Below are 24,849 nucleotides of genomic sequence, written 5' to 3'. Positions count from 1 at the left end.
TATATCTCAACCCATTAATGATAAAGCACAAGTCATGTGACAAAGGACTTCTCTAGAAGAGACAGAATAGTAAGAGAAAAATGTAGATTAGCTCTTGGGGATTCAACTAGGTGAAGTATAGGTTTTGTATTTTGTCCTGAATATGATGGGAAGCTTTGGAAGGTTCGAGAAGATACATGATAAGATCTGGTTTCTATAGATAGAATAGAAAGTAAAATGGAAAGAAGACAAGAGTGAAATCAGATGTTCATTGTGGCAGGTTAGGTAAGAGATTACAATGCTTTAAAGTAGAATATAAAATGATAAGACTTAATGATTATTATAGAAAAAAATTAAAAATAAGCCCTAGATTTAAATAGGAAGATAGAGACTTGTATAATTCAGCCTCGTGAAGGAGAGATTATGAGGGTAAAATCAAGAGTTGATTTTGGACATGTGAATACTATGCTCTGTGAGTTCAGAGAAGTCCAGTCTGGAGGTTAAAATAAAGGTTGTAGGGAACTATCCACATTTGATGACAATAGACCTAAATCAGAAGAAATTTTGGACCAGAGATAGTAAGGTAAAGGAGAGAAACTTTGAAGAAAGATGAGTTTGGTTTTGGAATTATTAAATTTGAGATGCCTAAGAGACATCTAAGTGAACAAGTCCAAGAAGCTGCTCAAAAAACTAGCCTAAAGATCAAGAGAGTTTATGTTTGAAATACAATTTAGGAGAGCCAAGAGCAGAGCCCAGGGACCAAATAAATAAAAGAAAGTCTGAGAACTAGATAAAGAAGTCCCAAATATTATTGTTAAGTATACCTGAGACCCAAATATAAGTGATACCACAAAAGGGAAAGTGATTCAAAAAGGAAGGAGTAGTCAGTTGTTCTAATGTTACAGAGAAACCAAATGAGATAAAGAGTCATCATCACTGGATATGGCAACCAGATGTTGGTTTTGGCTTTAACATAAAAGGTAGTTTTAGACCGCATATCTTCAAGGAAGTCCTTTGTTTCCCAAAGGCCCAAGCAAAGATGAAAATCCATGTTCATTCATCAAGTAGAACACTCTCATTAGTCGGCTACTGGATTCCATATACTAAACTTCTATATAATATGCAAACTACCAAGATGCATGTGGGATACCCATAACCAAGGATCCAAAAGCACTGAGATCCCATGGCAGCCTCCTCTTGTGATAGGTTCTACTTCTTGACATCCTAGTTGCTTGCTAAGCCCATTTCATATTCCTAAACCCACTACACATTAGACACAAGTTTATAAATTAAGGACTACAGGAGCAGATAAAGGAGCCCTGAGGGTTGGCAGCTCTTCCATAAGCATGACAATTCCACCCAAGGACTGTGCTGCCAAGTGCGCATCCTGAGTAGTGTGTGATGAGCAAGCCCCCTAGAGGGCAGCAGAGCCTCACAGGAGTGGGGAGAAACATTACCAAACAGGGGTTAATGGGCAGTTTCACTAAAGGAGACAAGAGGGGGCAATACACACTTTTCTGGAAAATAGAATCAAAATTAAATTTAGTGAATTAAAAGAAGTCAGTTATACAAGACTTAGAAAGGCCTAAGTTGTATGCCAGACAACAAAAACAAGTAGGCTTATAAAAAGAGGGGAGTTAGATTGAAGTCAGTCATAGGGCAGCAAGGTTCTCTGCTCAGTGAATGTTTAGAACCCAAACAACAATAATAAATAGGTACTATTTGCTGAATATCTATTATTCGTGTTATCTGCTTTGAGCTAGATGATCTTATAGGCCCCAGAAAACTCCTCATAGTAGAGCCAGAGATGTAAGCAAATGTCATTAGAGAACTGTAGGTGCTACAGTTTTTAAGTCTTTGTAGGGAGCACCAAAAAAGAATTATATGAGAAGGAACAGGAAAGGCCTCAAAGAAAGGATAACATGATAGTATGGATCCCGGTTGTGATTTCTCTAGGTATTTCCTGAAATAATCCATCTTTTTTTCCTCGTTCACTTATTTTATTCAGCATATTTCTTTCTTGAGCCCTACCAGGTTTCAGACACTGTTGTGGGCATTGAGTTACAAAATGTGGTCTCTGATGTGGCGGTCATAGGCAAGGAAGTGAGCTCGCCTCTGTTGGTTTTCCTCTTCCTCCCCTCTCTGCACCCTTTCCTCTCTCCAGGGATTAAGGAGAAGCTAAGTCCTTCAGTTCTAACAGGTTCTAATAGGTCCCATGTGAGGAAGAAAGTTAAAAAACAAAAAACAAAAAAAAAAAAACGCTGTGCCTTTTCACTTGACTAACTCCTCTGATCACTTATGCATTCAGCAAATATTGATTATGCACATGTGCTAAGCTTCGGTCTCTCACATCAGGTTGAGTTCAAGTTCCACCATGACATTTTCCATTTTAGTTCTAGGATCTTTCCATCTTGCCACATATAGATGTTATTATCTTCACCATTAAGTGTTCTCTAATTGTTTGTGGCATGCGTGTTTGTCATCCCAATTAGATTTTAAGGTGCTCTTATATTCTCAAAGAGCTCAGATGTAGTGAAATATGTTTTCTTAACGTCAACTATAGAACCAAATACTATGCTAAGCATCAAGAAGATACCCAATGTGTGTCTGAGTATATTATTTATAATCAGAAGGACCAAGTTTTGAATTCCAACATCAACATTCCTCAGCTATGTGAACTATAGTTCTCTTAAAATAAGGTTATCACTACCTCTCTCCAGGGTTATAAGGATGTTTGAGACAATATATAAATATTTCCAACACAGTGCCTGGCTATATTTGCTCTTCCTCTTTTTCTTCCTATTCTTTGGCTTCTCCTGGATTTTTTTTTTTTAATTGAGTTTTCTTTTCCCTTTAGTCATCTCTTTGGTAATTTTGATTATTTTCTTTAACCTGGTGTTCTAGAGTACAAGCTTTAGAGTTCAACAGCCCAAATATGTGCCCTTGCTTTGCCCTAACTGCAACTTTGAGCAGGTTACTTTATCTGTAAAATGGGGATAGTAGTACCTACCTCATAGTGTCTTTGTGAAACTAAATGTTAAAATCCATGTAAAACGTCAATGCTGTGAGTTAAGTAGCAGGGCTCTCATTATTCACAGAGAAGTTATATAAGGGCGCTCTTAGATTCTCAAAGAGCTCAGAGGTTGTGAAATGTTATATAAGTTACCCCAAATCATACAGCTCAAAGTGGTACTGCTAGGAATCAAAAATCTATTAATTAACTCCAAAGCCAGTACACAATACACTTAATAACCATGATTCGTTGCCTACTTCAAGCCAACGAAAGCCCAATTAGTTTAGAAAAATTTGGACAACTATTGTAAATCTATATGTGTGTGTTTGTGTGTGATTATATAGAGATATGTGTGTGATTTTGTGTGTGTATATATGTGTATGTGTATATACATATTTGTGTATATATGTACATATGATGCTATATAACTACATACATTAGTTTATTACACTCTGCTGTGATAAACTCCTGTATTTCTACATCACCATGCAGCTCCTAGTTCAGTATCTAGTACATAATAAATACATAAGGAACACTAGTATATTTATCAAAGAAGAGAACTTACAGCATTATTTTTATGTAATGTTTCTTTGGGCATCTCCCATTATGAAATTAATACAATCTCACTTTCAATTTATTGTGACAGACACTGAGCAATGTGGAATCTGCTTAGAAATGGCAAAATTAGTAAATCCATCTGTTATAATTATACGTGACTACAAGAAACCAGAATACATTATCTTAAAACCAGAAAAGATATAATTCCCTTTACTGAAACAATACTATTAAAACAGTGTGATGAAGAATAGAAGGGAAGTAGAAGGGCAGCCCCTGGTCACAGACCTGTGATTTTAGGATTTCGCCCAGTATAAAGGAATGGAGATATTCTTTTGAAGCTCAAGTAAGAGCACACCTCAGCAGACCCAGGACTTTCTTCCCTCTCTTTGGACATCGTCTCCATTCTTAGGCAGCTGTACTTGTCACAGTTAACATGCCTTCCTTTCACCTCACCCTTCACATACATACAGGGACCAAAAATACCCCAACTTCCCTCTACCACCCCTACCTCGTTTTGGTCTTATCAAAATCAAGTAGTTTTAAAATCTGAGAGAAATAAAAACTAATTTTTTGTGTGTGAAATTTGGAAATACTTATATACTGGAACATATATACTTATTTGTTCCTTAGTCAAGAGATAGAGAAATGGGGGGAAAAATTTTTTCTGTGTAGAGACAGGACAGGAGCAACAAAGGATAAACGGAGAGGACTAGAGGAAGAATGGATGGTGGCAAACAGAACAACTTTGTTGAGATAAGTTTGGCGAATGAATGTCCATGTACTATAGAAGGGGAAAGCCCGTTAGATGGAGTCAGTTTGGATAAATATTTCTGCCTCACCTCTGATAAATGTTCTTGACGTTACCATTTTCACAACTGCATTCATGCAAAAAAGCATTTGCCGAGTTGGCGGCTATATACAAGGCCCTATGCTAGGTGCTTGTGAAAAGAACAGACATGCCCTTGTTCCTGTGACGTTTACAGTCTAGTGAGAAAGACATAATAAACTACTAAACAAATGAATATCTAATTGTAATTTGTAATAAATGTTATGAAAAAAGAGACTAGGGCTCTACTAGAGATAAATGAAGAGATAGGCTGAGATGAAATAAAAGGAAGAGAGAGCTTCATCTATTTCCATATTTTCAAATCCAGCCGAAATCACAGCAGCATAAGTTAGGGTGTGGGAGCAAACAGATCATGAAAGCTAAGTCTGAATGGAGAGAAAAATTAAAGATTCATTAACCCCCAAGATTTAATGAAGATTATGCAGATCATGTCCCATATGAGGACTTGTGGTTTTATAAGTATTAGAGGACATTTTGAAAAAGCAGGACAAAATTTTTGTATTATAACTGGTTGGTTATAAAAAATATTAGTAAGAAAAGAAGTGATAGGTATGAAAGTAACATTATATGCACCCTATTAAGATCAAGAATTTAGATAAAATGTCTTACCTATTCCATAATATTTCCATTTTGTAGATGGGGAAACCATAACTCAGAAAGCATTAGCATGTATAGTAACGTAACAGCTAGTTTTTCGTTTCTCTTTGGGGTAGGAGGTAAACTTTGAGAAGCAGAGGTAGAATCAAGTTTTGTGAGACTTAAAGTTCATAAAATTGGGGAGGCTTTATTTCAGAAAAAGATTATAAAATATGAATACAAAGATAGGAACAGGGACTTGTAAGGGACTGCTTTCAAAGGAGGGGCCCTCATTCCCCATCAGCTTCAGAGCAAATCTGCTTCCACAGAGAAGCACTAAGGTTTTGGCTATGACAGACCCCAGACTGAGAAATTCAAGTTGCTGAGAGCAAATTGTAATCAAGGTTAGCACCACTTAAGAAAGATCAGGCTTCCTCTCTACTAGGTAGAAAGGGTCAAAAAAAAAAAAAAAAAAGAGTAGAGGCAGGGAACTTAAGACAGTATATCGGGAAAAAGAGGAAAGGATTTGAAAAATAGCACAGTTGCCTGATTGCCTTAAGCCATTTAAAGACAGAACCAGGGCCAGCAAATGGCCTACTAGTGTTTGTAATCAGAGTTTTAGTGAGAAGTAATATGCACCATAGGTGACCAATCTGGTAACGTTAGGCAAGTTACTTAATCTCTCTGTGTCCAAGTTCTTTCTCATTTGTAAAATAGAGTTGATAATAATAGTACCTAATTTATAGATCTATCACAATGATTACATCAGTAAATTTGGCTACTTAGAATGTATCTGCTATATTACAAATGCTCAGTACATATTGGCTCTTATTGTCATTATTACCCAGCTTGGTCTGACTCCAAGTCCTTCCAGTTGTTCACACACTAAAATGTTAGAAAAAATTCCTGTTGGAAACTTATCTTTAGGAAGAATAAATTATTTTATTCGAAAATTTCTCAATCTTAAAATAGAAGCCAGCAACTTTTAATTAATGCTTTACTGCAATGTTTCTTAGGCTGATCCTGTTCTCACGTGGAGACCCTCCCTCTGGTGAACATTTTGTTCCTCCTTGAAAAATTTTCCCTTTTGAGGATGTTGTGCAAGCCTGTGAAGCACCTTAGAATTGGTTTTAAAATCTGTATCTTCTTGGGTTTCAACTGATTGCGAAACAAACAGCAAAGCTGAAGGAAGCACACAACAAAAAGACAATGACTTAAGATGATTCATTTCTGAAAACAGGTTATCATAAGTGAGATTAAAATACATCCTTTGGGAATTCTCTGGAAGCTAAATGAAAGGCTCTACTTAATATAAAATTTAACACATTTCCATAATACTGCTATGCTGTAATTTATTAAACTATTCTCCAGTGGTTTGTTTGTTCTCATTTTGTTTAGGTTTTGCTATTTTCTACATTGATGGGAAAAATCTTTGTACAGAAGCCTTTGAGTTGCTGTTGAATTATTTCCTCAGAATAAATTCCTATGAAGAGAATTCCTGGGTCAATATAGCTGATTCTTTACATTTTAATTGCTTATTTGCATTACTTCTCCACCTGTCAACTTCTACCTCCCTGTTATTTTACAGAGGACAGAGTAATATGTTCTCTGGCAGCTTCTCAAATACTTTTGTAACTTATGTTCATTTGTGACATTACTTTCTGGGGCTATTAATCATGCTCAATTTTCATATTTAATTTGAAGTCTGAATGAATCAACTTGACATTTCAAGTCTGGGCAAAAGCTGTTTTTCTATGTATAGAGACCACAAGATCTGCCGGAACACATAGTAAATCATTCTAATATATTTTCTTGTATATAGATAGAGGGCAGAAGGATGAGATCTAAGTAAGGAATTACTTGGCAATATTACATTAGGTTATTGTTTCCCTCTAAACTGAAGATTCATGAGGACTTTCCGTCTTCTTCTAGAATTCTCCTTTGATCAGTTAGACTTGAAAGGTTGATTGAGCTTTCCTTCAGCTCTTTTTGTAAGACCTTGTTGAAATATTCTACCACCTCATCCCTTCTGTCTTCTAATATTACACAGTATCCCACACATCAACTCTGACTGACCATTCTCACAGATGCCTCTTTTACAACCTTCTGATTTTTGCATGTTCCTGTGACGGTAAACTCTAGTAAGAAGAATGGTAGTCTGTTTACATGTTAGCAAGGGGCCTGGAGGGTGATTATTCCTCTTGGCCATCTCGTAGTCAAATTTGACCTTTGAAAAATAAGTTTATATTGTGCTCAAAGCCTGGTTCCACTAAGCACATCCTATTTCCCTCATTTCAGTCTCTCAAAGTGGTTATCAGATTATTTAGTTTTTTTGTTTTTTTGTTTTTTTGTTTTTTTGTTTTTCCAGCATAAAATGAAGAAAAAAGTGAAGTGTTAATAAAAAGCATGAAGCTTGGAAATAAAACATCTGGTTTCTAACTCCATTTCTGTGACTTACCATTTATGGGGTCTTGGACAGACTATGAAGCTTTCTAAACCACAGGTTCCTTATCAGAAGGATGAGGATAACAATCACATCACTGAACTTGTGAGATAATTAAATGATATAGGAAAAGTTTTCTATAATATTTTAAACACTATTGAAATCTATATTACAGTTTCTCTCCTTACTTTATCACTGTCAGGATCAAAAATTAGGATAGTCCTAAAGATAATGCGGCAGTAAATCTGGAAAATAAAATGCACTGTGCTGCTGTGTACATTTTAAAATTAGAAATTGTCTCTGGGCGATTGCTAAAGCTATCACCAATGAGTAGATGTTTGATCTGAACTTCATCTGCCTGGAGTCCAAAAAGCTGAGGCCTAGGCCGGTGTTTGATGAACATGGGAACAGGATTGAATGTGCCTAAAGCTGTTATAAAAGCTTGTAGTGGTACGAAGAGGTGGAGAGTCTTTTCAAGATTGAAAACTAAAGGCAGAAACATGCTGTCCAAAGCCAGAGAAGTAAAGGGAAAGATTTTTAAATAAAAATTGGCTCCAAAAGTGCTGTAATGGGATTCGAGAATATAAGAATTCCAAAATCATCATTGAGCAGAGGCAGGGCCACTTTTACATGGATCTGTAACCGACTAAGTAAGAAATAAGCACATAGTGGCACTGAGTTTGTTTTCTTCATTTGATTTCTCGATGCTTTCTTAATCTAGAGACATGAAAGGTAATTGAGAGAAATTTTTGGCAAATACATGCAGGCCAATGCCAACTCTACAAACATATGTGGCTTTATTAAAAAAAAAAAAAAAAAAAGCTTAATCAAAGTATGTACTTATAAGCGCTCTGTTTTATAATAGTTCCTACCACCTAATCAGCTTGTGAATGCAAAGCTTAAGCCATTACTATGGTTATTTTGGGTTCTTGGACCCAGTTTCAAGGTGGAGGGAAGGCTTCTCCACACCAACAAGCAATTCTCCAGACACCAGCTTGTGTCCTATAATTCAACTCACTTCTGACACTATCTACCTGGAGCTATCATCAGATCCTACAGGTTAGAAGTTCAGCCCTACAAGACAGCACCCCCGCCATTCACACATCAGCCCTAAACCCAGGTTATCACCTGTGCTTCTGACTGACCAGCTATACACTGAAGATTCCAACGATGACCCCTCTCCCCTACATTGGACTTTAGTTGCCAGTTACAAGTCCAGGTTATTACCTGTACTTCTGGCCAACTGACTAGAAATCAGAGATTCCCAAGACACCCCCGTCCTTCACCCCTGAACCCCTACTCGCACCCCTAGTTCAATTAATTTGCTAGAATGGCTCATAGAACTCAGAGAATCATTTTAGTTACTAGATCACTGGTTTATTATAAAAGAATATAACTCAGGAACGGCCAGATAAAAGAAATACATAGAATAAGGTATGGGGACAGAGCATGGAACTTCCATGCCCTCCCTACATGCCCCTCTCTGTCAGCATCTCTACATGTCCACCAACCTGGAAAACACCTTTGTCGTTCTCAACACTTGGGAAATTCCAAAGGTTTTTGAAGCCAAGAGCCAGGAACCATAGTCAATAGAGTGACCAAATATAATTTTTCTTATAAATTCTTTTTATTATTATTATTATTATTTATTATTAATTCTTATTTATGCCTACAGCACCTGGTCTTCTTAGGTGGTCTCCCATCCAAGTACTAACCAGGCCCGACCCTGCTTAGCTTCCGAGATTAGACATCGGGCTTGTTCAACATGGTATGGCCGTAGACCAGGGACTGTGGTTCCACTGCGGCGTGAACCCAGGACCTTCTGCATGTAAAGCAGATGTGCTAACTGCTACACTATGGAACCACATCCAAATTCTTTTTTCTTATAAATCACAATATTGCACTGGTTATGGCTATAATTAGCACAGCTTCCAGTAAGTGAACAGTGGTGTTTGTACCACGGTTATGAGGGCCAATCGTTTAGGCATTCTCTAAAAAAGGATTATTGAGAAAACAATAGTTTGTTTTACCCAGTCTACTGCCCTCTTTTTTTCCTATGCAAATCTAGCACTATGAAAACCCTCACACTTTTTTATTTACAGTAGTATGTAGGAAGAGGAACAATATTTAAAAGAAAGTGAACTTTGGGAAAAAGATATAAAATACCTGAAGATATTTGGAAGGAATGCATTGAAGGCAGAGGAAATGGCCAAAGCAAAGGTACTAAGGTGAAAGAATGCTTAATGTCTTCAGACAACAACAGGAAGATCAGTGTGGTTAATACAAAGAGGGCAAGGGAGAAAAAAAAGTAAATTTAGGGAACATAGTGTAATAAAGTAATGGAGAGGGAATTGTGTAGGACTTTATAAACCACTTAAACTTAGATGTTACTCAGATATCTGGGTAAGTAATTGAGAGTTTTGAGCAGTGAAGTAATATAAAAAGATTTTTGTTTTGACAGATTATCCTGGTTGCTGTGTGGAGGTTAGATTGGGTTGGGTTGTAAGTTAGGACAGAAGCAGGACCAGCTTTCGAGGTAAGAGAAGATGGTGGCTTGAGCCAGGGTTGCGTATAGAGGAAGTAGTAAGAAATGGTCAGATCCTGAGTGTTGTGAAAATAGAGGCTGCAATATATACTGACTGCTTAATTATGACGTGTAAGTGAAAAATTGTTCTTTCCTCCTTTTTTTTCCTATAATTATTTTATCTCAAAACTCTCTACATTAGTTATTCCCTTTCTCCAAACATATTTAAATCTTTCCCCCTTTCTTGGTCTCTTGACCTAAGTCTATAAAGTTGCCTCATTTTGCACTTACTATTAAAAACAAAACAAAGCAAAACAGAACAAACAACAAAGCCTTTTGAAGATTTGATGACCTTTCCATTTCATTCCTTTATTTATACATGCATTCGTTCACAATGTTTATTCACTGTGGTCATTTTTTTTTTTTCTTCATTCTCTAGTCATCCAGGCTTATGCTCAATCTCAAACTTGAAACTCTGCCTTCTGGACTACAATTTTGGTATGAAAATCCCTTATTGGATTTTCTGTGACATTCAGAGTGACTTGTTCTATAATTGCTTCAAGTATCACTCATTCAATAACTTACTTTTTCTGTACCTTATTGGCCAATAAAGACTTTTTTCTTTCCATATCATTTTTCTCTACTCATACCATACTTCCATTCTGAATAATAGCAAGTAGGTGATGAAAAAGAGGATTTAAATTTGCTTTGTAAATTGGATGCATTAATAATGGTTTAAATGAGAGATTTCCTTGAAGAACATCCTCCTACCCACTTACTCCCCAGCCTTACCCTCCTACCTCATTAGTGTCTATTCCATATTGAATTACTAAAATTTACACGTAAAGCATATATGAAATATCTAGCATTTTCCATCTCCCTTTCATTGATTTCTAAGAGAGATCATGTTTCTTTTTCTTTGATTACTTTAGGGAATGATAGATTAAGTAAAATATGTATATAGTGTTTCTGCACATATGAGAAAATATCTCCTTGTGGTTTTCACTAAACTGAATGATACCTAGCTTGGGAATGGAAAAGGAGCTGCGTGTTTGTAAGAGTTCAGAAAATTTAATTCAATGCTTTGTCAAGGAGTAGAATAAGGTGCATAGTAGAAGTCATTGTGGGAGAGAAGATGGTAAAAGAAAATTATTTCTCAAGATAATTTTATCTGTTGGAAAGAAAAAATACTTTAGCAGAACAAGCTCTTGCCAAATTTTGGAGCCTGGGAAATGTGTATCTGGTATCTTCAGCTTTCTCCTTTTCTGTCCCTTTTTTCCCTTCACTATGGAAACTTTTAGGATCCCCATGCTGTCTTCCTCCACTCATCTCTAACCATGTTCTCAGGGAGTCTGCAATGTCTAACATAAACATCCCTCAGGATAGTCAATGAGACATCTACTCACAGCAGTATCTGCATCACCAGCCCCCTCACTCATGGAAGATAGGAACTCTTTGTTCTTGGCATTAGGAGAAAGTAAGAAAACTCACCAACGCAATCTTACCCAGCTTCTCAGAAATAGTATCACGTTAGGAAATTCCACTTACATCTATTGTTCTTTGTTTCATCCACTGGACTTTTCCCTTCCAAACCATTTGAAGTCTCACTATGTAACCCTTAATTGACATTAAAGACCCTCCTTCTTCTTCAACTATTCACTAAACACTCCATTTACTGGTTCGTGGTTAAACTTGGTTAAACCATGGTTCTCTCCTAAGGATACCTTTTCCCTTAGCCCTTTCAGATAAGGATTATTATTCCTCCCTATCACGCATTCATTAGGGCACAGAGTAGGGGTCAGCAATCCAATGCTGCTTTGAAACACACACACACATCTCACTCACAGAAATGTAAATGCTAAAATCTCTGTTTCCTTGGAGGCTCTTGACATCTAGTTACCCCTCCATCTTTCAACTTTATAATTATCATTTACTGCCAACTTCCTACTAAAGAATTTCTACCCCAAGCTCTGCTATCTGTTAGGTTCATCGAAAGAGGAACACACAAGGCCAAAGGAGTTAAGCAAGATTTATTGTAGCACAGTGACAACCAGGCTGAGCCGAAGATAGAGTCAGCCCTGAATGCGAGGGGACCTGAAACTTTTATGGGGCTTGACACTGGCTTTTTCAGTGGGAATATTTTGGGTGCATAAATTGGCAAGAAAGGGTGGAAAGTCCAGTGAAACAGGTGAGCATGTAGCACTGCCAACCCTGACGGTGCAAGGTCCAATTCCCACACAAAGGTAAGGGAGGAGTCTGGTTCCCACACTACAGGGGTAAGGATAGGGCCCTCCCAGACCTAACACTATCGTTCTGGATTGCTTTAGTGCTCATATAAAGGGCAAACCATCAACACAGTCTCATTTTGTCAATTCTAATGATTGAATTTAATGCAATTAGAATTGTCATTTTAGCCATCCTGCCTCTGGTAAACTTGTTACTACTTGAATCTCACATAAGAAATCTTTATTTCCAATATCAAATTCTCTCCTTTCCTTCCATCTTTAAGCATCATCCCCTCTGCTTAATGCCCACTATTTCACCTAATATGCAAATTTTTTCTTTGAATTTCTTCATTTTATTCTAGTCTTTCATCTCATTCTAGACTTATTTTTCCATTCGAGACCACATAGGCTATATAGAAATTTCAGTGATTGAATGTTTAGTAGATATTGGTAGGGAAGGAGGAAAGGGAGCAAAAAAAAAAAATAGAACTTTTGATTCACATTATGATGGAGAAATTACATTGCTTAGAAATGATCTGTTTACATTTCATCCTCTTACTCCACACTGTGCACTTATCAATGGCATAGACTTACCTACGTGCTCCTCATCATAGTGCTTTGCACATGGAGTATTCAGTAAATGGTTTGAATGATGTAAACTAAACAAATATAATACATCTATAGGAACTCAAGCGGGAGAACAACATTTAAGACCTGTACTAGATCCTCCACTGACTGTTTTTGTTAACTGTACTACTCATTTGCAAACTGGGACCAACGAGAGAAAAGGTAAATAACAAGCCTTCATAGTTTTGTTTCTAAAGTTACTGACATCATTTCTTAGAGGGAAGTTTAATGGAAGTAAGAGAAACTTTGGAATCAGAGAGGCCCAAGTCCTAATCTTAGGTCTCCTACTCACAAACAGCATAAGCTTGGGCTTTTTGACATTGATCCACAATGCCTATCTCTTTGGAATGAGGATAAGAGCACCCACTATAGTTTTAAGAATGTATGTATTTGAGATAGGGAGAAAGAACTAGAGTGAAGAGCTTATGAGTTTGAAGTGTATAGATGTCCTAAGTTACCTATGAAAGATTTAGATTAACTGGTAATTAGCCTAACAGAAGATATTCAAAAATTCTTTAAGGACCCCTTTGAATGACCCTCAGTAATTCTATTCTATTAATAGTAACAGTTTAATAGATGCTCAGATAATGTCTACTGAACATGGTAATCTCTTCCATCAAATTGGCTTGATTTAATGAGCCATTTTCATTCAAATACTAAATACTCTGAATAGCTTTGAAGAGACAAAATTAAGAGGAAGACCTCTATCTCAGGACTAATAATGAATGATTTTTGTTGCATTTCGTTTTATTTAATGTTAATTTTGAGAAAGCAAGGAAAGAAACTTTTTTTAAAAAGTGACTATATCAAGAGTAAGGAAGTCTTTTGTTAGTAAGTAACTTCATTACTGCCTGTTAAATACCAGGAACATGGATGAAGTGGCATCATATCAGGCTCCAGTTTTAGAAGTAAAAAAAGATAATAAAAGTAAATTTTAGGAGTCTTGCGCCCCTGCAAGCTCTACTAGCAGTTATTCTCAACTGACTAGGCTTGTGACTTTGGTCAAGTCAATTAAGTCTCAGTTTCGTTATATGGCAGTGGGGGACAACAGTACCTCTTGACCCTACAGGCTTAAACTGATGAAGAAAAATGAGATTATCTCTCTGAAAGCATGTTGGTTTGGAAAACTGTCATTCAACTATAAGGGCTCATCTTAATGCACCGTGTAGCAGACTAATGTTGGGAATCTCATAATTTATGTTAGATGAAACATTCAGTACCTTCCAGGTATGGTGAATTGTCCATTCTGATGCAAAAGCTGTTTGAGCCACTCTCTACAATGCAGGCAGCTCACTCTTGACTTTCAAACTTCAGTTTAATGATTTTATAAACCTCTCAAATCCAAGGAACATCTTTTCCCTTTTGGCATCCTCAGTCTCTAATATAATGCTCAGGCATGGTATCACTCAATGAAGGTTTATTAATGACAAAAATGACTAAAACAAAAACTGTTAGTAGGAGACAATGCATTATAATGGCTGAAAATGTGGGCTCTAAACTTAGACTTCCTGTGTTCAAAATTCTTGATCAATCTACTTAATCCTTACAATCTAAGCTTTTTTTTCCAGTAAAATATAAGAAGAATATTATATATGTGTGTGTGTGTGTATATATATTATATTACATATAATATAATATATATAATGTATATATAATATAATATATATAATAACAGAGCCTCTGCCACAGGGTTGTTGCCAGGATTAAATTTAGGTAACGTTCTAGCACCATGTCTGGCACATGGTAAAAACTAAATAAATACTAATTTACTGATATTCATCTTTTTCTTAGGTGCTAGACATTACATTCCTTTGACCACTGATATTAAATATTATAAAATCACAGATTAATTAAGCAATGTAAAAGGTAGATCTCATGTGGTTTAATCAAGAAGTAACAAAATCATCCCCAATGTTATCTATATTCCATCACAGTTATCTAATAAGTATCACAGGTCAGTCATTGCAATGAAAAGCAGGAGCCACTATTTTGGCATGGGGTGACCCTCTGCAGCCACAGCTCTTCCTCAGCCTGGCCAGTTAAGCATACAATCACATCTTTCTGTTTGCTCCTGTCCTTGTTCATGCTCACCAGGTACAAAGACAGGAGACTGGCCCAGCACAAGTCGGAAATAGAGTGTTTCACCCCCAAAGGGAGTATGGGGAATGGTGGGAGAGCAACAATGAGCAGGTAAGCAAACTGTGAGTGGCTTGAGGTGGTGTGAACTAAATGTACGCAAGCTAGAGGAACAGGTGGCTCCCTAGTCTGGGTCCTCACTCAAATGTGCGTCCCATACAGTATGTCCAACCTGGGCTACCACTGATTTTCTGTGTGTGTTTGATTTGCAAAACCCATGCCATCCACGTGTGAAGTGATGGGAGCCTCCTGCTCCAGATGCTGCTGTTTCCCAGGGTTGCGCGCTTTGCATGTCTGAAGCCTTAGCTCATAGTCAGTTTTCCCATGGATTTTGACATATTGGTCAATTGGTTCTGGAGTTTGCAAAGTGAAAGAGATTGGAAGAATTCACATTTTAGGATTATCCAATCATTTAGGAAAACAAATTCCAAAGCCTAGGACTGGTTTTGAGGAAAGGACTGCAATGGAGGGAAGAGAGCAGCCCCCGATCCCAGACAAGCCTGGGAATTTAATTTGACTTGCTTTGAGTGTAACATCACCTCACAGCCATGGGCAAACACCATCTCAAACTAGTGAACTGTAGAGGCAAGAGGCTTTTCATGAACTGAAATCGGAGAAGTTAGTCCTCCTCTAGCTGCCATAGCTTTGCATCTCCTTTACTTCTCAGTGTTTGGTGGTGAACACCCTTTGTCGCTGCGCTGTGCATGCTCCTTCATACCAAGCACTCGCAACTGAGCTGTGCCCAGCAAACTAAGGTATTCGGAACTGGAAACATCAACTGAGCTGTGTTGCATGAAATTATCGTGCTTTACTGCATGGAACAGGGTTTCAAGGGCTCTGGAGATAAAGACTGTCAAAGCTGGCATTAAACTGTTCCAGAATGCTGGAGTTGCCTAGCGGTTGGGAAATCACTCACCATGAACTAACTCTCCTCTTGTAATTTGTCGTGGCATTTCCCAGTCTATCCATGGTGCAGAGGTATGGAAGGGGAGCTCTTGCCAGTCATCCTGGGTTAAAGGAAAGGGGAAGTACAGAACATAGAGTATGTATATATGTGTGTGCATGTGCTGAGAGCAGAGCTTGAGAGCAAGCTGCATAGCAAAAACATAATTCTGTTGAATCCTGTTGAACTTCCACCCCCAAACATTGTGTTTACTTTCTCAAAAGTGGGCTCCTTCTGGTTTTCAAAATAATGTCTAACTTTCTATGTGGACCACTGTATTACACAACTTGTGGGGGACCATTCATATTGCAATATGTGAAAACGGTTCCTGGAAGTGTGCAACTTACGACCTGAGCAATCATTCTTAGCAGCTCTGGCCAAGAGTTTGGCCAACTTCGTCCATGGCTCCCAGAGAAAAAGCAATGAGAGCTTGTATATGTGTGCAGTCACATATGTGTGCACACTGGTGTATCTGATGGCCTTATGCCCACAATCTCCTTATACAGCTACCTTTGGATTTTAGTGTATCTGGAAGATAAACCTCAATAGGTTATTCTGTGGGACTAACTCAACAGACTGCTACTGGGGTTCCTGATTTCCTTCCATCTAGATATGATGAAGTGTCATAATTCCTGTTTTTAAAAATCAGTTAAGTAGCACCCAGATTGGCTGAACAAGGTGAACATGACTGTATCAAATGAGTGCAGAGGTTCTGTCCAGGTTGACTTCTGATTTGAGGCAATTGTCTAGGACTGGAATTCTCAAACCCAGCAAACCTGACCATCTATCAAATATACTGAGGCCAAACCTTAGGCAATATAACCTAGAAGTCTGTAATGTTATACGTTTTCTAGTTCATTCTAATTTAGCCAGTCTATAAATTGATATTTATATGTCACAGACAAGCATTCATCTAGGAGATGACACGTAGCTATTCACACCAAATATTCGGTCTCAATTCTGTCATGCAGTATTCTTGGGAGTGTTTAGTCAATGCTTGGAACTCTTAGATCTGATCAGCCCCACAATTAGATTTGCTCAAGGCTGTCTTGATTGAGAATGGGGAAGGAGAGATAAGAGACAGTAGGACACAGAAGGTAAGGGGATCCCAGATCAAATGGACCAAACTTCCTTGGGTCAGGTCTAGATCTACAGAGGTAGGCATTCAATGTGTCTCCACTGGGAATGGTCTAAGTTTCTCTTCAACAGCAGGATACCATTTAGCTTTTGTTTTCTCTCACTTGGATATAGCCAAGGTAATGGTAAGTTCATTACACTGATATGTCCTGGTGGGGCAGAGGCGAATAGAGCCTGCTGTGGGTGAGACAGTTCTGTTGGAGTTACCACCTCAGCCCACAGACAAGCATAGTTAATTGGGAAAAAAATCATCTTTCCTTCCTATCTTTTCTTCCTTCCCATTTAGTTAGCATTAAATAAAAACTGTTTTTGATGGAGTCTTTCAGTGATCTAAGAGAGCTTTCCAATTGGGAGGAGAAAAGGCCTAGAGGCATTAAAAGAAGACGCCCAAATTTCTAAGGCCTTCGAATCTTTTTTTCCCATTTTCATATTTGTTTATATGAGTACACACACACACACACACACACACACACACACACACACAGAATGACACTTATCCAGCAGAAATATGTTTAAAATGAATATTAAGAGAAAAGATATCAAAGAGGAGACAACTGCAATGTGAACCATTTCTGATAGGTTAAAGTAGTTAATCCCAATTTGCTTACTCTGGAATTGAATGGAAAGGCTAGGAATAGTATAACTGTATGAGACTTTATGGATACTTTTACAGATATGGCTCTTTCTTATCCACTCCCCCTTGTTGCTTTCCAGAGTCATAGTCAAGCATAATATTTACTCTGCAAATATCTGGGCTGGTTCTGTGGCCATTATTGAGCAACTAGTCCCACGGAGGGGCTAAAGAAGCTCAAACAACCACAGAAAACCAGGAGTGTCACCTGCATCTCATTCACCTATTTTTTCTATAATGAAACCATAGAATGAACAGGACCCTATGAATTCATGACTAGGGTGATTCTTTAGAGCCAAGTTGCCTGACAGGGAGAGAAGGCATTTCACAATGCATGTAGTCATATCCAGCCAGAACACTATTATCTGTAACTTTGGCAGGGCCCTCCAGGCAGACATGTCCTCACTTCTTCCTCCTACCTCTACTCCCACATTTGGAAAAGAATGAGACCATTACATGGATCCATAACACTCTAGCTCCCTGGAATACTTTACCGCTGTTTTCCCTTTATGTGAACAGTTTTATTTGCCTTCTGTCTGAATGTAGTGTTAATTTGTCATCTTCTCATATTTTCACAGTGGTCAGTGTAAGTGTGTTTCAGAACAGAGTCCTCCTGATTGCAGGAGAAATGAGAGTCCTAAACAGGAAGGTGCTCTAAGAACCGGAAATTCTCTAAACCTTGTTACCGTGGTGTGAGTTCATACTGAGATAGTCCACGCTCAGGAATGGCTAAAACTTCAACAATAAATGTTTTTATCTGTTGTCTCAGCATGGGTATTCCAACAAAGTGTAGCTGGAGAATGTGTTTGATGTGCTCATGTTGCACCCCATGAAGGAGAGGCACAGACATTGTGAACCTCCCAGTCTCTCTTTGAGAAAGGGCTCCCTTACTCAAATGAAATAGATAGATCTATAGTCCTCAACCAGTGCTAGAAGGAAAGAAGGTCGTACTGGGTTGTTGTTTTTTTTTAATTGTTGTTGTGTCATGATATCAATTATGTCAAGTATTAACCTCCAATCAATCAGTTAAGTAACTGATTTTCACCTAGTAGAGGTAGCATCTAATTTTAGTGGCTATAAATGTTTAATAAAGCCTTAGAGAATCTGGTAACAGTGATATAATAATAGTTATTATTGAATTAGTAAGAGCTCAGATTTGAAAAGTAACCCCAAAATGTGCTATCTGTGTTAAGACTGTTTTGCCTTTCATTCATTCAATTATCTCTCTCTTCATTTAGTATTCATTTATTAAGCACCTACTACTAGCCAAACACAAGACTCTGGAGATAAATAGATAACCAAGACCTGACTAATGTCCTTGAAAAACCTCTAGTCTATTGGGGAACAGAGTCAGAAAAACAGATAATGCAATGTAATATAGTATCTCTCTTCCACAGGAAAATTTATGCATCAGATTAACTCCCCATTTGATATCATTTCTATGTGTCAGTACAAATAGAATTAAGAGTAATAGAAACTAAATAATAATAAACATGAATTATTCAGGTAAGGCTATGCATACAGTACATAAAATTCAGAATCCACAGAAGAGAAAGACTTTGCCTTTCCAGAACAGCTAGTTGCTTAGTGATAGATTAGGACTGCTATAGTAGTCTTCCCTCCATTGCTTCCCAAAGTCAATTTCAAATTAATATTCTAACTTATATTAGAGATGAGACCTTAAAACCTGGTTCCAGCTGTAGCCAGAGTGTGACATCCTTTAGCCGAAATGCTTTAAGATCAAAAGAATTCTTTTGTCTAAACAGAAATCATTTTCAGCAACCATCGTAAAAATCTTGTGACATTCTCTTATTCCAAATGCCCTCAAGATTCATCTCTGTAATGTTCAGATCAGAGCTTTGGAATTTATTATCAGGTTATTTTACAGACACAAACTTGGGTGTTGCCGTTTTCCTGGATGTTCCACAAGGGTACGTCTTTTTAGCCCCTTGGTTTATGTGTGCATCTCAGCACTTAGCATAGAGACAGTATTGTATGGTGGCAATGACTAGATTTAGGAACAGATTTGAGGCACTGTTATGCATTTTATTTGACTTGTGCAACTTAGTTAAGTTCCATAAGCCTCGATTTTTGAATCTATAGTGTAGCTTAATAATACCTGCCTATACCTGTCAAGTGATGGAATTCACTTCATTTCCCTAACACTCCCAGCCTGTACTCCAGACCAGACACCACAGGAGGTGCATGTAGTCACTGCCCTTGGAGTGTTCTAGGTTTGGTGCAGGAACAGACTTGTAGATAAATAATTTAAAATGCCATTCAGTAAGTGCTATGTCAGACAGCTGTTGTGAAGGTCAGATATAATAATATAGGTGAAAACACCTTGCAAGGTATAAAGTTCTATTCAAATGGGAGCTATTATCATCCCAAAACTCAACTCTCCTTTGTCATCAATCCCAATCTCATGTTTTATTCAAGGTTTAAATCAAGCTGGATTCCTCCACAATGTCTTCCTGGCCATTTCAGCTCACAGGCACAAAACAACTGAGATTTTTATTTCTTTTTTTCTCCCCACCCCCCTCTCTTCATTGAATTGTAATCTGGGCTTCATAGTGATTGCTGGAAAAAATTATTTCCTGTTTTAAAAATTTTAAAAATCCTCTAACCTTAGTTGAAGCACGTCAACTAAAGCCTAGAACTGAAATACAAAACAAGGAGTAGTTTAGTTTTGAACTTTGACTCCAGGTTACTGAATTATAGATCATAAGAAATAGTTAATTTGAGAAAGAAAACTATGTCATGATCCAACAAAATGCCTCTGCTTGGCACATGCTCCTACATTATATCCTCTGTTAGATGCTTTCTCTTTATGAAGACTTAGAAGAAGTAGCAGCTGTACTAGAATCATTAGCCACTTTAAAAACCCACCCTGAATGGACATGTAACATTTTGAAAAGGTTTGTGTTTCTGTTAAACCAAAGAGAAGTTAAAATAGGGACTGGTGGTTTTCCTTCCACAAGGATTTTATCAGGGACTAAATGCCTACTAAGAGGTGAGTGCTGGGGGAACTATCATAGAAGCATGCATCCACTGCTCCCTCCCCAGCTACTTAAAAGAGAGGGGAAAGTCTGTCTTCTAGGGTTGTAGGGTTTCATGAGCTTAATTTAAGCATATGGAATTAGCTTCTTTGCCACATATGCAATACACATATTAATTGGATTTTGTTTATCCATGTTATTTAAGATTCCCCAGGCTTTAAGCCTTCATTAAATTCCACTTTATTTGCAAATCCTTCCTTGAAACTTCTTCCCCAGTGAGCAACCTTTTCTCCAAATTCCACCAATACCAACAAGAAAAGCCTAATGGACGGAGACAAAATGTCTTTTCTTTCATATCAGTTTTTCTTCTTTCACAACAGTTTTCATATCAGTTTATTCCTTTCCATCTTCATTTTTGTCACACCTGTTAGCATCTTAACACTGTATCCCTGCACTGTGAAAACAAGCTCTTAAGTCTCCTCTGGATACTACTATTTTACTTATGTCAATCTCTTTTTTTCCTCAGTCTGGAGGACTAATTAACTTAATAAATAAATATTAATTAAGCCTTAACATTTTCCTGACATAAGAAGGTCAATGGATAAAGCTGGGGTGAGGGTTAAAAGATTGATTTTAATCTTTTATTGATTTGAATCATGCAGAATGATTCCTGCATTCAGTTGTTTTTGTTGAGCTCAAGAAAGAATATCAAATATGTAAAATATTAAATAACAACATAGAATTCCTACAGTTGAAGCATAACAGAAAAGAAGCCATGAGTATTTCTTTATATATTCATTCATTTATTGATCAAGCATTAGACCATCTCTCTGGTCTAATATATTAGATCACTTATATGTTCTGGACACTAATAAGAAGCCTGAGTTTAGTTACTGAGTTATTCAGATAGCAAGAAATGAGAAGAAAGATTCTTGTAGGTAGTGGGTGGCCAGGAAGAATTTTTATAGTAGATAAAAAAGTCCAAGCTCTACCTTCTGATGCCTTTAACTTCTTACTCCATCCCCACTCAAACTGCACTACTGCTTAACTCTAGAAAAATTCCTTATGCATTCCTAAACTTCTGTCATTGCTATTCTTCCTGGAGGCCAACACCCAGCATTCTTTTTGTATTTTGCTGTAATCTACCAATTATTCAAGGCATAGTTGAAATATGTCTCCCATAAGCAGTCAGCATTCCCTGGCCATTCCCTCCCCTCTTGCTAGAAATGGTTTCTTCCTCTTGTGAAGTTTTGAATCTCTTGTGATCTGCACCCTATAGAAACTCAATGAACTGACTGCTTTTTCCACCATCCCTCACTCTCCTCATCCTTAGCACCCTTCCATCTGCCCATCTGCTTCCTCATTTCAAGGGCCTAGGGAAAAGATAAACAACTTCTTTTTATGACAATATTATGAGTAACATATTGTTAGCCTTCTTCTGTATGTATCTTCTCTCTTGAATTCAATTTTACTCTCTTTGACGGAAATCTTTTATAACAAGAACTCTCAGCCATAATATCAAAAAGCATTAATGAATAAAATCATTTGAGAAGGTATCACATATCATCAGTTATAGATATCAGTTAAAATAACAAAATTTTCAAAATGGTGCAGATTAAGATTATGACTGCAATTATACCATTCATATTTACTGATAGTCCAAATAAGCTAGAGAGAAAATGAGAGAGTTAGAACTATCAGGGTAGGAATTTAGTATTCTATGTGTATGACAATTGTCTTTTATTGGATGACAGCGTGGGGGCAAAAAAGCTGAAAAGTGCCATATAATTTTAATTCATATGGTTGTAAGTTCCTTCATCATTAAGGCATCCATTTATGTACTATTTATGACAAATATAGGGCTCAATCAACCTGTGGTATTTGAGTTAACAACCAAAGAGAGAAATTTAGAGTGCTTTCTTAAGACTGCAAAATATATGATCAAGAAATACAGAGGTATAGGATAACAGGGATGATAAATCAAATGACTATCTACTTAAAAACACATATCATCACCAGGTAGCATTTGAGGCTTCTTTTCCATGGAATAAGAACATGCTTCAAAAAGCAAATATAGACAGTGTACTATCACGGAAAATGGAATTGGAAATTATGATATGGTATCAGTTCCACTCTACCGTTTTCTAACTGCTTAACTTTGGGCAAATTACCTAATCTCATTGAGCTTCAGTTTTCTCATTTTTGAAAGGGGAATAAAGATATTGATCCTCTCTATCTTTGACAATCAGAGTGTTCCTAAAAGTGCATTATAAAGCACTATGTAAAAAGAAGGTAGTATTGCTTTGATTATCATGTCTGTATTCAGTAATGTAGTCCTTGACTTCATTTCCATTTACTCAAGCATTTTTCTCTATACATACACCTCTAATGCATACATCATCATGGCCATTTAAGTTGTTTCTATCAGCGAGATAGCTATTTACATCCATTTATGCTGTAACAGGAAAAATTTCTATAGATGATTCTGCCATATTCTTATACATTATAGTGTATTTCTCAGTGTAATTGTCAAAATAAAGACATCAATTTTTAGGCAAGGTCTAGAAAATAAATTTTCCACCTAATTTATAATGTCTGGATATAAACAATATCAAGTTCCTAGGTATCTTTTAAAAACTGTATTCCCATACTTCATAATTCAAAACAAATCACTAAAAGCAAAATATGATAAAAAAAGTTTAATAAAATGAGCAGAAAATGGAACCGCAATTGTAAATTTTCTGTTTAAATATTCTTAATTCATGAAATTCTCTTACCTAATATTTTCTGATGTCATTCCACAGTCATGGTTGCTGATGATGTTACAAGTTATTTTTAAAATATTTTTTATATTAGGAAGCTCAAAATCATACTATAGTTCTCTTCTGCCTACCCCTCAGCCCAAAATCACAAACAAGAGTCGTCAGTAATTAAGATAACTTTTTCATAAAAAGAATTTGTTAATTTTCAGAGGATATATTTGATTGTTCTGATGCTCTGAAACTCATGCATCTTATAAGGTACTAATAAACCATGAAACAAACAAAAAAAAGAATAAGACCTTAGTTTTTTTCTCTTCAGTGAAATACACTGAGAATTTTAATTGCCTTATATGCTATTAATACAACCTAAAACAAGTTCTAAAAAAAAATCACATAGATCATTCAACGGCCATTTAAAATAACTGCAAAAATTCTGAATTCCATAGACTTTTTTTGATGGTCGAACTCCCTCTATATTAACATTTGCTCCCTAACGATGGTATATCATGGCAGAATGCTCTAATTCCTGCCAGTTTGGGCAGATGAAATGAGGAGAGGTCATTGAACTGACATTCAGAGACAGTTTGAAATGAATAAATTATTTATGTCCCACCTAGAAAAGAAAAAAAAAGGGAGAATAAACTTGTGAGTATACAGATATAAGGTGTCATTTTGGCAGACGCAAAATGTAAACATAAAACAAACAAACCAAAAGCCTAGCCCTCAAATAACATTGAAATGCTGCGCTTTTTTTTTTTCAGAAACAAAGAGCAACTGTCATAAACGATACTACAATAGATTAATTACATAGTATTATATTTTGCAAAAGTTTAATTGGTGCCTAGAAAGACCAAGGTTTGTTGTTGTTGTTATTGTTGTTGTTGTTTTGGCCAGTTTGTCCTCCTTCGCAGCTGTAGCAAACTATTTGTCCTGTCTCCTCTCCATGCCTCTTTCTTCCTCCTTCTTTTCTTTTTTTTCTCCCTCCTTTTCTAATGCTTAGAATATTCAGTGGGTGAGGTAAAGTGATATGACAGGTAAAGAAAAGTTCCTTTTCCTTTTCTTACCTCAGGCCCCTTGGACAAATGTATAATCCTGATGCTTAAAAAAAACAAAACAAAACAAAACAAAACAAAAAAACTGCAGCCTAAGTAATAATAAACAACACTGTACCTTGACTGAATGGAAGGTTTGGTGGTGAGAAATAACTCCTTACAGAGGTGCTTTGCTTAATAAAATATCCTCAAGTATATTACCATTTTGGTTCCTCTCAGAGATCATGTGAGGGGAGCAGGGGAGGTTTATTTCTTCCATCTTTTACCAATCAGCAAAGAGGTTCAAAAGTGTTAAGTAATTTGCCCAGTGTCACTCAGGGACAGACCTTGGGCTCACATTCTGGGTCCACTGCCATACTGCCTCAGTAAGCGTCATCACGGAGAAGTTTCATTAAAA

At 37.0% G+C, this 24,849-nt stretch overlaps 1 protein-coding gene, 1 long non-coding RNA gene and 1 pseudogene across 3 annotated transcripts in view; 1 reads left to right on the top strand and 2 right to left on the bottom strand.

Moving 5' to 3' along the window:
- GRM5 (glutamate metabotropic receptor 5) overlaps positions 1-24,849 on the top strand; it is a 383,964-nt gene that overhangs the window by 354,465 nt on the left and 4,650 nt on the right. The window contains 1 exon segment of the mRNA XM_015600323.1: positions 14,887-14,982. Within this exon segment, the coding sequence (XP_015455809.1) occupies positions 14,887-14,982 (96 nt within the window).
- Positions 1-24,849, bottom strand: part of LOC112474564 — a 30,582-nt gene that overhangs the window by 1,355 nt on the left and 4,378 nt on the right. Inside the window, exon 3 of one of the 2 annotated variants that reach the window (XR_003044391.1) lies at positions 23,822-24,013. The exons of the other annotated variant lie outside the window; for it this stretch is intronic. This is a non-coding gene — a long non-coding RNA (uncharacterized LOC112474564). Of the gene's footprint in view, positions 1-23,821; positions 24,014-24,849 lie in introns of those variants that run through there. 2 annotated transcript variants of the gene reach the window in all.
- LOC112474823 lies at positions 9,083-9,198 on the bottom strand (annotated as a pseudogene).

The sequence above is a fragment of the Pteropus alecto genome, unplaced genomic scaffold, assembly GCF_000325575.1.
Source record: "Pteropus alecto unplaced genomic scaffold, ASM32557v1 scaffold7, whole genome shotgun sequence".
Classification (NCBI taxonomy): domain Eukaryota; kingdom Metazoa; phylum Chordata; class Mammalia; order Chiroptera; family Pteropodidae; genus Pteropus; species Pteropus alecto.
This window is presented reverse-complemented; position numbering and strand designations above follow the sequence as displayed.